This window comes from Pteronotus mesoamericanus, unplaced genomic scaffold (genome assembly GCF_021234165.1).
Source record: "Pteronotus mesoamericanus isolate MK-2021 breed Mesoamerican mustached bat unplaced genomic scaffold, CSHL_Meso_final contig_94, whole genome shotgun sequence".
Taxonomy (NCBI): domain Eukaryota; kingdom Metazoa; phylum Chordata; class Mammalia; order Chiroptera; family Mormoopidae; genus Pteronotus; species Pteronotus mesoamericanus.
This window is the reverse complement of record NW_026555285.1, coordinates 49,518,920-49,534,838: the sequence shown is the minus strand read 5'-3', so window position 1 is coordinate 49,534,838 and position 15,919 is coordinate 49,518,920. Positions and strand designations below refer to the sequence as shown.

Below are 15,919 nucleotides of genomic sequence, written 5' to 3'. Positions count from 1 at the left end.
GCGGGTGCAGCACACGGAAGAATTTATGGGCTTTCTCCTTCATGGGCACATTGCCCTCCCCCTGCCTCAGGCCCGCCCTCCAGGCTCAGCACGTGCTCGCTCTGTGCGGAGTGAGCCTGCTCGTGCCCTGCCATCTCCCGGGCGGCCTGTGCACGCCCCGCCACAGTGTCTGATCTGTGATTATAACTGTCCCCCACTTTTCCCATTATAAATCATACCGTGCAGAAGAGGGACACCTTTGCACCACGCCCGTCCCTGGCATGTCCGTGGCATGTCCCTGGCATGTATCTGGCATGGAGTGTGTACTAGAAATATTTTACTGTGAGAGGGTGAAAGAAAGAAGCTGTGACATGCGTTAATCAGTGGCTTTGTCTCTATGGATGACAAACAAGATGCCAGCAAAAACCACGTTTTCATGACACAAGAATCCTGTGGCTCAATCATCTCTCCCAGCCCAAAGCACGCCCTGAAATTCGTCCTCCCGATCCCCTCAAAGTTCCATTGATATTGATCTCTAGGGACTAGGGAGCTATTTCGCTACCTTTTCAAATTCTTTCCAAAGCCGTCTTTTTAAGGAATGGGCTCTTATGCCACGGCTCCTCCTTGCCCACTTCCTGTCCTTTCAAGTGTAGGTTGATGGTCTCACGTTAGGAATAAGGAGGGAAAATACTCTATCATATCCTTAGGGCACTGAGCTGAACTTGCCTAAGAAGGAGCATGTGGTTTTCATAGGTAAGAAATGCAGTTAGAGTATTAACGCCACACCCTTATTCCGCCACACTCTGTGGGCTGTGGCTATTTCCAGACTCTACTCGGTGCACAGCCGCTGCATGATACCAGGTGGGAAGCAATTGTACGTAAAAAAAGGAGGCCGCACCCAGGGCAGCAGGGCGGTGGACAGGCTTAGGGATGGTGTGCCTTTCGTCGGGCGGCCTCCAACGTTTACACAGCAGAGAATGCGCAGAATCCATACAGCGCTTTCCGAAGGGGTCATCAGATTTCTTTGACGCGCAAGCTTCCCTTTCATATGCATGTTATACTCTGAGTCAACATTAAGAAAATATATTCACTGTTGTACAAGACGGAGAAGGAGGTTATAATTCTAACCTGATGTAAGTGAGGCTACATCTCTAGGTGCAGACAAATTACACCTGAGACTGAAAGAGCCCTTCTGGTAATCTAAGCCATCCAGGAAGGAAGAAAAGGAAAGGAAAGACAAGACAAGACCCCAAATGAGCAATTGCCTTCATTTGCAGGTAGGGCACAAATGTATGTGTTCTAGAAAACACCAGACAGTCAATTAATTAAAATTACCAGTAAAGTTATTAAAAGAAGTATTTAAAAACATGTATGAGCACGAAGAAGCAGAAGTGAGTCCTTGGAGAACAGCCGACCCATGAAGAACGATGTTTTCATCGAAGGCACAGCAGGCGAGCGTGTAAAATCGGAGGCTGACCCAAAGCTAAGGAAGGTCGCTCCTTTGTCGGGGGGTCTTCCTGCCTGTCTCTGCGGCGCAAGTGTCGCTTACCCCTTCAGGCTCCTTACTTTCACAAGGGACCTTAAGCTGCCCTCTGTTTAATGGCCAAAGAATATGCTTTTCCACTAACCAACGAGGCGAAATATGTGCATTTAAGCCTCTTTCTGGAGAAGAAAACCTTGACTTCGCTGCTGTCCAGTCTTTACCCGATCCAAGCTGGAGTATCAGCAACAGCATCACTGACGGTAGAACTGCCTTAAAAATGTGCGCCCACTCTGCCGGAGCTTCTCAGTTTTATCCTTGGAGCACTTCGGATCATCATGTATTCCATTCCTTACGCAGTCGTTTTTTCGACCAGTCACTGTCGATGCCGTGCCGTGAGCAAGGGTTGTGGTAGGCACCGATCAGGGAATGTGAATTAAGTAGACTTGGTCTGGACGTGACCATCTGCTGGAGGAAAAAGGCAGCACACAGGCCAATGAGAAAACAAATGTGTAATTACACATTTGGAAAGGTGCTCCCGAGACACCCTACGCCGCTTTGCGTCAGGACAGTGAGCTGGGACGGGCTGCCGGAGACTGGATTCGTAGCTCGATCCAAGTGTCAAGTAGCTGATATACTTGAACGCTGCCAAGGAACCAGGGATGGGAGGAACTCCGCGAAGAGCTTGCAGGCTAAGGAGTAGTATGTGCGGCAAGGAGATTCCCAGGTGGCCGAGTGGATGAGGCCGGTGACCCAGGCGTGGCAAGCAGGGACAGACCGTGCAGGACCCTGTGTGCCAAGCAGGGAGTTTGCACTTTGCTCTAGGCGGGATGGGAAACTTGGCATATCTTAAGCAGGGAAGAGAGAGTGTTCTATACATAGGTAAAAGTGTCACCAAGAATTGCGTCTTCCGCCCTGTGTGGGGGGGGGGCGGGGGAGCCTCATGGAAATCAATTTCCCTAAACAGAGCTTTGTCATCATATCATCCTCTTGTTGTCACTGGAGGGTACAGTTAAAACCTGTGCACTAAGGTTTCCTACCATACCCAGCATCACCAAGGACGCTGATTCTTTGGAGGGACCCAGGAAAAATTTCCCTGGGCATCTTCCTGCCTGGCAGCCAGTGTTTCTCTTGCATCACCATTGTGTTTGTCTTAGAGATATGGGATTGTTTGCTCAGTCTTATTTCCCTTCTGCTTTATCACCGGAATCCGAAGCCACATCTTCAGCCACCGCCCACTGGTGCGCAGTGCTGTTTGTGTGGCTTGTATACACGTGAACTGATGTCAGCGGGGGTTGGTTTTTAAAAAAATGTTTTATTTTCCTCCCCTTCTTTACCTTCTTCCGAACTCACTTAACTATTTATTTCATAGTCTTACATAACAGTTATTTTTATCAGCTACATTATAGAACAGGGTAGAATTAAAGAGCAAAAGGAGAACATCAGGCATGGAAAATATCTCGATTCCAGTAAGTCGAAAGACCCGTTTTTAAGCTTGAAAGGCCATTTGTTAAGCACAGGATGGAGAACACGCGTTTAGCAGCAGAGTGTGTGAGGATGCGCAGGCACCCCTGGGGGAAGCGCTGCGGTTGACTAGGAAACGGAGAGTCCCTTCTTGGTCTTCCCTGGCTGGCCGGCCCGGGGCAGGGGCCCGCAGGACCACGCGGATTCCTCTGCACCGCCGCGCCCCGCCCGCCCCCCGCCCGGCCCCACTGCAGTGCCGTGCAGGCATTCAGTCGATGTTGAATTAATGGTTGTGTCCGTGCATATTATCCCGTAACCTCAGGCTGGGTGCAAGCGGTATGCACACATTGCACCACATGCTGCAGCACTTGGCCATGGCTACAGCTCCAAGTTCAGGGTCAGAGCCGTCTTTTTAAAGAGGTACTGGCCTATTGGAGCAGATCCCAGAGACAGCCGTGAGCTTGCTGAGTCATTAGTTGTGTGGTTTGATGAAAAGGGATGTTTAACCTCCTACCAAAGATTCTTATAAGGGGCATGCTGGCTTTCTACAGGCATCTGAAGGACAGGCACGTGGAGGAAGAAATAGATTTGTCCTGTCAAACTCCAACTGGCAGCCTTGGAGCCAGTGGATAGAAGTTATAAGGAAAAATGCTCTTAAACAACTTGGGGTCTTCAGTAAATATATATATGTGGGTAGAGTATTAATTAATTGATCTGACAGCCGCTTGTATAGTAGATGAGTATCTGGATTAGAAGGCATTTAATGTCGTTTCCAAATCCCAGATGTAAAACCTTTGTGCCCACAGTAGTTGCAGTAAACAAATGGATTCCATATGAGTATGTAACAAACTAGTCCGACTGATTTGCCACATAATGACTATTTATGGGCATTACTGTGACTATTGATTCTAAGGTTTTGGCATTAGCCACTAAAATATCTCTGAAGGCAATAGGCTTTGACAGGGTGGAGGGTTAGAAATCACGCCGTTCCAGATCTTCGAAGCCACTTGGAGACGTGGACGAACTCTGGCTGGAACGGGCGGAGCAGTGATGGGCCCGGGGTGAGTCAGTCAGGCCGCCGGCCCTGGGACCGGGGCCGGTGGCGGGGTCCGCAGAGGGTGGCATGAGGGCACTGCCACACTCTCGGGTGCCTAGCGAGGTGAAGTGCAGCGCAGTGAGAGCTGAGTGACAAAACACAGCAAGTCCGTTACCACCCAGAAGTCTTTGCAGTAGGACTGGGCACCACAGGGGAGACGAGCTCTGCGGCTGGGAAGCTGCACTGGAAGAGCGTGCACTCCGGCACCTTCCGCAGGGGGACCTGGCCCTGGCTGCCGACGGCAGCGCCACCGACCCGCCTGCCCTGGTCGCCGGGCGCAGGGGGCGTGCATATTGGAAAGCTGTATGGGCACAGAGCTGGGCACACGCACCTGTTGGCGGAAACCCTCAAAGTGAGCTTCGGAGCCCACGGCTTTCGTGTGCAAGTAGTTTCCAAAGCTGCCGTGCCCGGTCAGCTCTGCTTCTCTCCGCCTACCGCTCATATCTCGGACATTTCGCTCCTTGGCAGCACCACCTGGCTCCTTGCACTCAGGCTGATGAGGAGGCTGGAATGTGTGTGGAGGAGGAGGAGCAGGGGGAGGCAGGGGAGCTGTTCCAGGCTTCTGTGGACGCCCGAGCACTCGGCCCTGTGGGCTCAGGATCCCGCTGGGCGCTAACCGGCGGTCATCTATCAAAGGGTTTGAAAATTTCAAACAACAAGCGTCTCGTCAGGAGGTCACAGTTCAGAGTTCTGGCTGTATTTGGGGGGTTTCTGCACTGAGAAGAAACGTCACAGAGAAGGCCCAGCGACATGCAGCTGGCCTCGCGGGTGAGCCAGAGGCCGGGGACCTGCTGCAGCCCTGCCGACCATAGGGTGGGGGGAGGGGTGGGGGAGTCTTAGTTCTCAGCCAGGGGTCCTCTGAGTTCTCACCTGTTGATTAAAGGCTCTGGGCTTTGGGTCTCTTGCTGTCCAGACACCCAGGTCTCAACCACAGGGATTTTAGCCACCTCACGCCTGTGTTGCTATTTGAATAGTCCAGCTTCACATACAGTGGGATAAAATTAAGGTGACAGTCAGCGTAGCCTCACCGCATTTGCTCCGCCGCCCAGATTCCCCAGCACCCCTCCTGGGCCACCGTCTCCTCTCTCCTGTCCCTCGTGTGTGACAGTCCAGAGAGAGAACCCAACACCAGCTTGGGTTACGACGGCTTCACCGGGACAGCGCTTCACCCCGGGAGTCTTAGTTCCTTCTCCATCAAGCAGGGCCCTGGGGGGTGCCTGTGGGCAGCACCGAAAGACGTAAAATGGCAACAGCGTAAAGCCTGGCGCCTAGTTGGTGCTCAACACTGTTAGCCTCCCCCCCTTCTCTTTCTTCCCCTTGTTGGTTCCCAGTATTCGTCTGTTTATCCCGTCCCTGAAATCGGCTGAGTGAAGTCCCTCTTGCTGGCCACATGAGGAAAGAGGACAAGCAGGTGACCTGTAAGCACGGTGGCGTTGGGAGGCGATGGATCACGTGATGAAAAACAAAAAGAGAGTCATTAAAAGGGTTCGGGTAATGCCGCCATAGGAATGGAATGCTAATGACGTCACTTCTGCGCTTTAAATCTGGTACTTGGGTCATGCGGAGGGGTGAGAGCCTGGTGAGCCGCTGCACAGACTTAGGGAGACCACCTGAACGATAAGATGGCCCTGGTCACTGGCTCAGGGAAGGCGGAGGCTTAACACAGCACCCTGCGCGGACCTCCTGTTACCGCCCGGGCTGGGTTTTAGAAACACTAGGCTTTATCCTAAGTTGTCTTTTAATCAGGGAGCAGAAATTCCTTGGTAAGAATTTATGTTCAATTCTTCACTGCCAGTCTCCTATGAAATACTGTGTTTCCTGTTATCACATCTGTTTACACATATCAAAGAATACTCATTTATGATCTTGCAGTGTTCAGGACGAAACGTGTCAGGACTTGCGAGTTCATTATTATGCAAAAAGTAAGCATTGTGCTATATATATATATATTTTTTTTTTTAAAGAATGATACACTGCATTGCTTCTCAGGAGGAACGATTTCGTTTATTTTTTAAAATGCAGCCCAGTCAGCACTGAACTACGAGGCCGGCTTTGGGAACAGCCCCTTTTCCTTCACGGCGCTCCCAGCAGTGAAACAGCCCCACGTCACTTCCTGTCTTCCCCTCCCCTGCCCCGGTGTCTCAGCACGTGGACCGCAGCCCCAGGCTCCACGCTCTGCTTTTCTCCCTCTGCGCTCTTTCCCATTCTCTCCCGATGGGAAGGTGATAGCCGCCAGCGTCCGGAAAGCAGCCGACAGCGTCCGGATCAGGTGCCCGCGGCGCTGGAGCGGAGCTTGGCACGCGCGCCTTGCAGGCATCTGCCACTGCCGCGCGCAGCGCTAACCCAGCCTCCGACCGCGGCCGTGCTTCGGCTGTGGCCGAGTCCCTAGACCTTAGGTCCCTGTCACCTTCCACAAAGGACGCCTGGGGACAGGAAACTGGGATCAGATTCTGACTAGCAATGGAAAGGGAGCCACAGGGCCCAGGGAGATCGCCTCTTTTTCAACCGCGATGCCGACTGGCTCCTGCAGAGTCACCGGAAGAGGCTCTCAATTGCCACAAGAGAGGGACTGTCCTGCTGTAGGCCCTGGAGGTCGTCACTAACCTGTCCATCTACTCCTGCGTGGTGGCACAGCTACCAGAAGGACGCACACAGACTCCCAGAACCCGGCAGGCAAACGCCGCTTCAGGGGAAGGTGGTAGGGCCCACAGCCCCGGAGAACCGCAGTCACAAGAACGGGGGTCGTCACCATGTCCTGTGAAACTGTTAATTGAGAGTTTTTCATTATTGGGACTCTACATCCCAGGCCAGGCCGGGTTTCAGTCTGAATCCGCCAAGTGTAAAAACAACTTGGCCATAAGCTTGTTTTTCAAAGAACTTGATTCATTCAGCCCCAGGCTCGGAATTCGATAACATGTTTTTTATGGACTTTTTTTTTCCTCTCTCTCTCTTCACATCAAACAATATTAAATAGAAAAAAATTGGGGGGGGGGGAGTTCTAACTACTCCCATATGTATCCTCACATATGGCCAAGTTGAATGACTTGCACTTCCATACGAACCCTGATTCCCGATCTCCCCTGCATGGGCGCGCACCCGCCTGCAAACCCCGCCCTGCCCCCGCCCCTCCCCCGTCTGAGCCCCGCGGTTTTTAAAGCCCACCCAGATGTCTCCCCCTCTGGGTGGTCTGTCGTCACCCAAGTCAAAAATCATATCGCTCCCTGCTCACGGCGCCCTTGCCTTTTCTGAGGCACCTTTTCACACCAAGCTTAGGGGGCACGTTTTTGTGCATTGGCTTCTGTGGTCCCCAAGCCACGTGGCCTCCGATCTGCGTCGTCACAGTGGTTCTTGGCGGCATCCTAAACGTGAAGAGGTGCTTCCTAAGAATGTTTCTACTTGGTGATTAAAAATTGGGGAAGTCCCACCCCGTTGTGCGGAGGTGGTAAGGGGGTAAAAGTGGGGACAGCTATAGTAGCGTGAACAATAGCAAAAAATTGGGAAAATAGAAACATTAAAGAGAAGGTGTTCAGCAGGCAGGCAGGTGCCCTTGGCGCGTCCCCGCCTTATCTGTAAGGGCTCTGAGCTGCCCATTGCAGAGGGTCGGAGTCTGCCGGTCTGTGCTCGGGTGTTCAAGCACCTGACGTCTGTTTTCCCTGAAAACGCTTCATTTGCTTCCCTTCCTCGCCCTGAAGGGCGCTCACTCGCAGGCAGCGGCTTGCGCTCAGCCGAAGTACCTAGCTCTTCGCTTGGGGCGTTTATCACAGGCATCTGGGACCTCGCTGCCGCGGCCGGGGAGAGAAGAATGCGCTTTCTCTAACTGGAACGGCCTGAAGGGTTTCCTAGACCGGGGGGTAATTTGGTCTCCTCCTGCCCTTACTCCTCCCCTTCATTTTCTCGCTCCCTGCGGCTCCCGGGCGTTTACTCGGCCCCGGGGCACGGCCCACACTGGCGCTCCCTCCCGGCGCGGCGCCGGGATCCCGGCTGCCGCGCTGCGCCGCGTCTCTCGGCGACTGCGGGCGCACCGTGTGGGTCCCCGGCTCCTTCCTCCCTCGGATTGGCTCCCCGCGGTCACGTGGAGGCCGGGGGGCTGGCATTCTGAGTTTTGGCTTTGGCACTCCTTTTCCTTTTTAAAAATCGCCTGGTCTGGGCGGCCCTGCGGGACTTGGCGCCTGGCTCCTGGGCTTAGGCTGGCGACCGACGGACGCAGCCACGGGGCAGGCGGGGGCGGCAGAGGCACCTCCGCCCTGGAGATGTTGGGTCAGGGAGCCAGGCCCCCGGCTGCTGGCTGCTACTATCTCCGCCCCGGGACCCCCGAGGGCCAGGACATGTACCTGCGGTTCGATCAGACTGCCAGGCGCTCTCCGTATAGGATGAGCCGGATTCTAGCGCGCCACCAGCTAGTGACCAAAATCCAGCAAGGTGAGTGGCCGGCAGTGGAAGGCTGGGGCGACCTCCGACTTCTGTTGGCTCTGTTTGACGCTAACCCAGCTTTGCAAACTATTGTTTTCACTTTGCGGTTTAGGGATGGCGATGCCACGTCTCCCTTAACTTGTAGAAGTAACTTCAGGCTGCGGTTTTCAGCGAGCAGCGAGAGTGCTTAGCTGCCACATAACCTAAGGTCGCAAATAAAACGGCACGGAGGACGGGGAATCGTAAATTTCCCAAACTGACGCGTGTCTCCAGCATAAATTAGGCAGGCTTACTCAGGGTGCATTTTAGGAGCTTTTCTGCAGCTTCCTCACACTCCGTCCTCTTTGAAACTTGGGTACGTGTTTGTTTAGTTAGTGGGGACGCAGGAACTCACTCCCCGCAGCCCGGGTCCTAAGAGCAGCCTTCGTGGTCGGGGAGAGGGAGAGTTCAGCCTGAAGAGCAGGAGACTGACAGCCGGAATCCCGTTCTCCGCCCCTTGGTACGCCCCTGTCAGTGTAGCCCTTGCTGTGCTGATGCTGGTCTTCGATAGTGAAGGATAAATGAGTCCTCTAACCTCAGAGCAAGTCTTGTGACCTGTGCGCAGAAGCGCAGCTTCCCGTGGGAAGATATTGATCACAAGCCGCTGGATGTTCGTTTTTATTATCAGAGGAAAAAAAAAAATCAACAGTCTGAACATTGCTAAAACTCATCATTCTCCAAAAATAGTTTAAAACATGCTCCCGATCCAGGATAGGTCCGCAGAGACTAGACAGATGAACATTCCTAGGAAGTTCCTCATTGGTGCCCATTTAAAAGACACACCCACCGACCCATGTACACACTAAGTTGATGAAGTTATGACCACCCCCTCCCAGACTTAAAAAAAAAAAGAAAGTCAATTATTTTCTAGAGCCATGATGCAAACACATTCCACTTAAATAAATGCGTTGAAGAGTCTGTTGAAGTTTAGAGGGGAAGCTGGGGTTTATAATTGTGAAAATCTTATCGTAGTCTTTCCAAAAGGAACAATATGAATTCCAGTGAGCAACATTTGATGCGATTGTTTCCTTGGAAATTGGGATTTGTTTGTAAAGGTTCAGGAACTGGCTCTGTGTGAAGGATGCGGGTCTTACACACCGGTCTGATTTCAGGAAGGATATTATGTCATTCCATAAACTCTGTGTGCAGGTCTTGATTGAACAGAAACAAAAGTAATTATTTCCCTGTGGCTTGACTTAGAAATACATTAGGCTTAGAAGAAAAACCAGCTCTGTTTTTGCCTTAGAGATTTCTGACAATGGTGTTGTATCAGATACTGTCTTCACTGTAGGTACAGGGCCTTGATAAATGATTGATAATGGTCTGCAGTCCGTGTTCTGTAGCTGTTCCTCAGCGTGCATCTAAAGTGTATTATGTTAGAAACATTGTATAGAAATAGTTTGAAATTGCTTTGCAGATCTCTTTTACTGTACTTACAATAATTAATTTCATTAAAAATGATTTATGTTCTTTCTGGAATGAAAGTGGTTTTTGGCATGGAAGATTTAAAGTTCTGAACACTGAGAGCATACTCTTATGTTTCATTTTTGCCAAATTAGAAAACTTGGGCATTCTCCCCTTTCTCTTGGGCAATGGAATGTTGAAGCCAATGAATGCTAAATGAAGCTAAAAGTTAAAAGTGGGAGTTAGGATCATGGGAAAGCGTAAAAGGAGTCCAGTAGTCCAGTGACGGGGATCTCATTATTCGTTAATTTCATACAGTGGTACAGGAAGACACTGAGAAAGCAGAAGCAAAACAATTTTACTGGGTCTGCTGTAGTAAGAGACTGGTTTCTGTAACAGTAGAGAATATTGATTGAGCATTTATAAAGCTCTCAAGCACTGCTCTGAGAGCTTTATACATGGTTCAGTTTATTTTATCCTCGAAAAGACCCTGTAGGTGAGTGCTATGGTTATACCATTTGAAAGCTGAGGACACAGAGGCATATAGAATTCAAGTAATTTCTCCGAGGCTGCGTAGTAGGAGCTGGTGTTTGACCATTAGCTCTACAGCCCAGGCTCTGTAATATGCTAAATAGTATAGTGAACCTATGGCTGATTTGTGGATTGTATAATATGCTGAAGACTTTTCAGTTTTTCTTCTCAGGGTACAACCGTGAACCATATAACAGAATTGGTGACTCACTGGAAGATTTCCACTCGGGTTTTATTTTTCTAGTGGAAGCAAAATGCTATGTGTCCAACCTTCCTTGAACTGTTAGTACCTAGTGGGGCATGATGTCAAGTTATTTAACTAATGACCTATAATCATTCAATTAAAGCTTATCAAGAACATAGTAAAATAACAGCACTTTGTTTGTTTGTTTATTTGTTTGCTTTTTGGTGGTGGTATCTTGAAATGACAGCCACACCAGTAAAATTGTTGCATTACTCTGCTCTAGATCTTTCCAGGAAGATTTAGCATGATGTGAGTATAATTTGGGGCATTGTTCCTTTTACTCTCTCCTGGCTGTTGGAAACAATGCAAATAAGCGTGAGTTGCTCCCCACTGACCTCATTAGGGTGAGGTCATCCTTGAGGGCCATGGACATGATTCAACAGCAGATACACTCATAGGGAGGAAATCCACAGGGGAGAAAGAAAGGAATCTTTGATGATACATAGGATGAGAATTAGTTGCCCAAAGCCAGGATGAATCTAAACTTGCTCACTTGAGGGTCTGCTCCAAAATCTAAAGCATCTTTTCTCCAGCCTTTTTTTTTTTTTTTACTTCTGGAGTTGTAAGTCCCGTTAAAAAGAGGAGAGATGTTTAAAATAGAGTGTTGTTTGCAGAGTGAAAGCTTGTCATAAGTTGCCCTGCCCCTCAGCCCTACCCCACAATCTTGTTGAATCAATGGGGAAATTGTTGTAGGGAGAGAGAATGGAAATAATAATGGTCCTTATTTCCCTCCCTGGCAGGCGCCTGGGAATGAACAAGAGGGCGGACGCTGAGGCGGTGGCGGGTGAGCATGTTAGAGGCCACAGGGAGGGAGAATGGGGACCTTCTGTCATGGCTGGCTATGACTGATCGGCGACCTGTGCACAGGTTGTTCATAGACACAGCTACATGCTATTTGATGCGTCCCTGTCGAAGCAGATCTTTAAATGTGATGACTTGGCTTTGTGACGGAATTCATCATGCTACTAAACTTTGAAAAAAATAATTGAAGTGCACAGAACAGCATGATATATATGGACCAGGTAGCAGGCAAGCGTCCTGAGGTAGAAAGAAAGGAGACAGGGATACAGGCTGTGCCTAGACGTTGCTTCGCTCTTTGGCGGGGGTGAGTTTCACAACTCCCCCCGGGCCTTCGTTTCTTGTTGAGAAAGTGAAATGGTTGGGTGGTGGTTGCTCAAGTTTATTCTGGGTCTCAAGTCCTCTGGCGTCGAGTCAGGAACTCCTTGAACAAGTGTGTGCAAAGCAGACGGACTTCTGCCTCAAGTAATAGAAGCTGCAAAAGACAGAGAGCAGTGCTCTAGGGGGACATATCCGTGGTTCATCATCCTTCTGCAGCCTCTCAAGGAAGCAGTGAAGTGGAGCTCCAAGCCGAGTTCGACCTCTGCCGCTAACAACTGGGTGACCGGAGGCAGGTCCCAACCTCTCTTGGCTTTCTCTCTCTTTCTCATGAAGGGGAGGGTTTGGATTGAATCAATGTGAAGTCATCTGTGACACCTAATCCCTAATTTTCGTACCTAAAATTCAGGTATTCAAGAGAAAGATAGCTCTTATTTATGTTTTGTTTATTATGCCACTCAGCACCTACCTGGATGTTGTGTGACACCTCTCTAATGCTCTCATTATCAGTTTGATAGGAACGTGAGGATGTCCGGTCCTGTGGACTATTTAAACGTCAGTGTAATCTATATGATTGAGAAACTTGTAGACGTCTTTGCTTCTCGGGAGCTCAGGACCGTGAGGTGCAGCTGGCGGGAAGCCTGTCGCGAGGACAGTTGGGACCAGAGACTGTCCCCGCGTGTCCACCCTGCTCTCACAGACGGAAGGGCCCCTTTTCCTGAGCGAAGTGCAGAATGTAGACGATGTCGCTTCGAAGGGCACTGCTGAAAGTCAGGCTGGCATTTCTATGAACGTTTTATCTGAGCCTATTTTTAGCCCCTGAGCTGAACTTAACCAGAGCAGAATAAGCTGCCCATTTGACGCTCCCAGGGAATGGAGCCGGGCCTCCCTGACATGTCCTCGCCCATCGCCCCGTTGAGGCCGATGGCATCTTTGGAATGCGCCCCGCCTGTGTGGTGCCATTGGTCATCCCTGGCGGATGAGGCTCCCCCCAGCTGGGCAATGCCACCTAAAATCACGCAGTCGCTGGCTCTTTTGGAACCGACCTTTCTCCACCGGTTGGGCTTCCTCGCCCCGCGGCTTTCAGAAGGGGAGGCTGCCGTGCTGGCAGAGAGACCGATGGAACGCAGGAAACAGGGCGAGGGCACCCTCGCCAGGGATCGCTCACGTTCTTGAAAAAACAGCGGCAGCCGTCAGAACTTCACATGCCCGGGGTCAGAGCCCCTTCCCGTTCAGCGCCGGTGGCCGACGGGCCGCAGGTAAAGGGCGCTGTTTGACCAGAGTTACAGGAAAATCTGTTATGTGAACTAAGTTAAAAAAGGCTTTGGATAACATAAAAAATTATCACGCCGTAAAAATGTGAGCAGTCAAGAAGTAAGCACTAAAAGGGGATCAGCCAGGAACCGTATGCGCGTACACATAAAAGTTGAGTTTTACTTTAACCAGCTGGGACTTCCGTGGTTGCCCTTCCCTGCTTTTATTAGCTCTCATTTCATACACACACCTCAGGGGCAGGCAGCTGCCAGGTTCAGATTTGGGGACACTGGTTTCCGTGAACGGTCACCTTTTTCTCGTCTTCTCTTCCCCCTCCCGAGCCTTAACCCTTAGTCCACGGTGGACTGTGGGCAAGTCTCATCAAGAAAGTTCCCTCGTTTCCTTTGCAACTTCATCAAGGGCAGATTGAAGAGCACCGGTTAGAAAAGAAAAATCACCACAAGTGGTCTAAACAACCTCAACTGATTACCCAAACAAGTTTAGAGAGAGACAAGAGGGCACCGGGTGTTAGCGAACCTCGTAGGTTCGCCTGAGGTGACAGGGAGTGAATGGGGCTGAGGTTTCAGGGGGACGGGTCCCTGCTGGGGACATCCCTCGTCTCTGCGTTTTATTGGCTCTGAGACACAGCGCGAGGCGAGGGAAGAAGGGGCACGGAGAAGACAGGAGACCATGGCCACGAATCCCACGCCAGACATTTGAATGAAATGAGAATCACGTGAAAGTCGCTTTCTATCTTCTTAGGGGCAGTCTGAATATGACCGTGTTGTGGACGAAGATATTATATATTAATTTACATCCTGCCTTATTCCCTAAAGGGTTTGAAGTGGTCTGTGGAAGGCTACACATACAATTCAGTTTCTAAAAGGTACCTGTGACGAAAAGAAAAATGTAGGTCAGTTAATAGGATAGAACTAGAGAGAGATATTACATAACTGTATAGAACAGGAGGCCCTGAATAACTATGACAAGTTGAGCTTGCGCTTCCCGAATTAGAACAAAGAGGAAAGAGTGAGCAGCCCAGCTTTTCCTGGGACTTGAGGTTTGGGAGAATTTTCTCCCCAAAACTTGATAGAGGGGAACAATTTCTTGTAAATCTTGTACGGCCACCACCCAGAGGGGATGGCGCTCGGAAACATTCCCACGGCGCATTGTCAGCAGCGAGTCTCGTGGCGCGTCCTGCAGCGGCTGCGGAGGCAGGTCCACGAGTCCTAATTCAGTCCCCGTGCCGGGGGAGGGGTGGGCGGGTCACAACGAGGAGGTTCGGAATGCGCCCCCTCATTCCCTGGCAGGCTCCAGAAGGAGCCTGGACTCTGTCTAGAGACGCTTTTCTGAGTCCGCCACACGGAACGGGAGTCTGTCGGATATTCAGGAGGAAATGTTTCTGCAGTTAGGTAATTTGGGGAAATGCCGCATCCTAGTCTGCTTCTTGGAAACTCACCCTGGGGAAAGGCTCAGAGAAATCCTGTGCATGTAGGTTAATGTTGTTTCCATTGATATGTCTCATCATGAAACCACTTTCGCCGGATGGCGGGAAGTGACATCTTCTAAACGCAATGTCCCCCGAGGAGCACGTTTTGGAAAGGCTGACCCGGGCGAGCGCAGCGCCCGGCCCACTCCGGCCCTCTCGGAACCTGTGTCTTGCTCGGACTGGGCAGCAGATAGTAGGAGGTATTTTGGAAAGTACCATTGCAAGTATTCTGTTTGCAGCTCCACATACTTTAACAATCAACTGGTAAAGGCAGGATGGACACCTTTTTATGTAAATTGACAAGCAAAGTAAGTTTCTAACCTGATTGGGTGGGTAGGTGGTCGCCGCACACCTCCCAGGCAGGAAACCGAAGGAGTGGATGTACAGGCTGAGTTAATAATTATAACAAGAAAACAGCCTGTCTTCAAGTAACTCTGCAAGTGCGGCAACTGCTGGCCAGAAGACAGACATTGCTTTTTAGCTCTGGACCTGTATAACCTGGGATAAAGCTGAAGTCCTAGGTGAGTTCTGAAGGGGTCTAACATTCTGACAGCCGAGGACAGCCCAGGACAGCTGGGACGTGGACGACTGCCCCGCAGGAAAGTGCCCTCATGTCTCAGGTTCCCACTGGCTGTAGGGGACGTGGGCTACGTACTCCCCGAAGCTCAGGCATTTCCGGGTGGCTCACAGTCCGGTTCTGACTTCACGGTCCACTCATACCCTCGGTACATGAAGTCTTTCCCTGTGGGTGCCATAATGAAGGGAACGGATAGATAATGGTCATTTTAACTAGTAAAGTCGGTTGCGGTTAGTTGTATAAGCAACTTAGGAAGTTTTCCAGAAAGACTGTAAATACAGTGTGCAGGTAGTTTCCCTCCTGCCGGCAAAGAGAGCGCATTGGCATTTGCATTACAAATGATGCTTTTTGAGAGAAATCCACAAAATACCAAGCAACTACGAGGGCATGCGTGCAGAAATAGCCATATGGCCCTGTGCAGATCCACGCGGTATGAAGTCACACCGGACCAGGGCAGCCACGGGGAGTGGTCCCGTGTAGGGCAGGGCAGATACACAGGTTACCATGAAAATCTACACACTAGTATTTGAAAAGACATGAATTCCCTCTCTCCCCTCTCCTCCCTCCCTCTTTTTTTTTTTTTTTTTTGGAGAAACTTAGGATCTACAGGAATTCAAATGGAGTGGTTAGAAAATAACTTGGAATCACAGAACACGTGAATGCTGTTAGAAAAAGGAAATAGAAATAAATCCAAACAGTGAAATGCGTTCCCTCAGAAAGCCCAGGACTCCTAACAGTGAAAGGTTGGGCGGGGCAGAGGGGACCAAAGTGTCAGCGACCTGCTGGGCCTGGCCTCCGCCCCCCGACAGAGCACACGGTGAGGGGGGGGGCGGGGG

General features: G+C 50.7%; 1 protein-coding gene across 3 annotated transcripts in view; it reads left to right on the top strand.

Annotated features, from left to right (window-relative positions):
- Window positions 1-15,919, top strand: part of STARD13 (StAR related lipid transfer domain containing 13) — a 178,365-nt gene that overhangs the window by 32,101 nt on the left and 130,345 nt on the right. For 2 of the 3 annotated variants that reach the window (XM_054586544.1, XM_054586542.1), the window contains exon 1: window positions 8,162-8,438. The exons of the other annotated variant lie outside the window; for it this stretch is intronic. In XM_054586544.1, coding sequence (XP_054442519.1) covers window positions 8,270-8,438 — 169 coding nt within the window. In that variant the 5' untranslated portion in view covers window positions 8,162-8,269. Of the gene's footprint in view, window positions 1-8,161; window positions 8,439-15,919 lie in introns of those variants that run through there. 3 annotated transcript variants of the gene reach the window in all.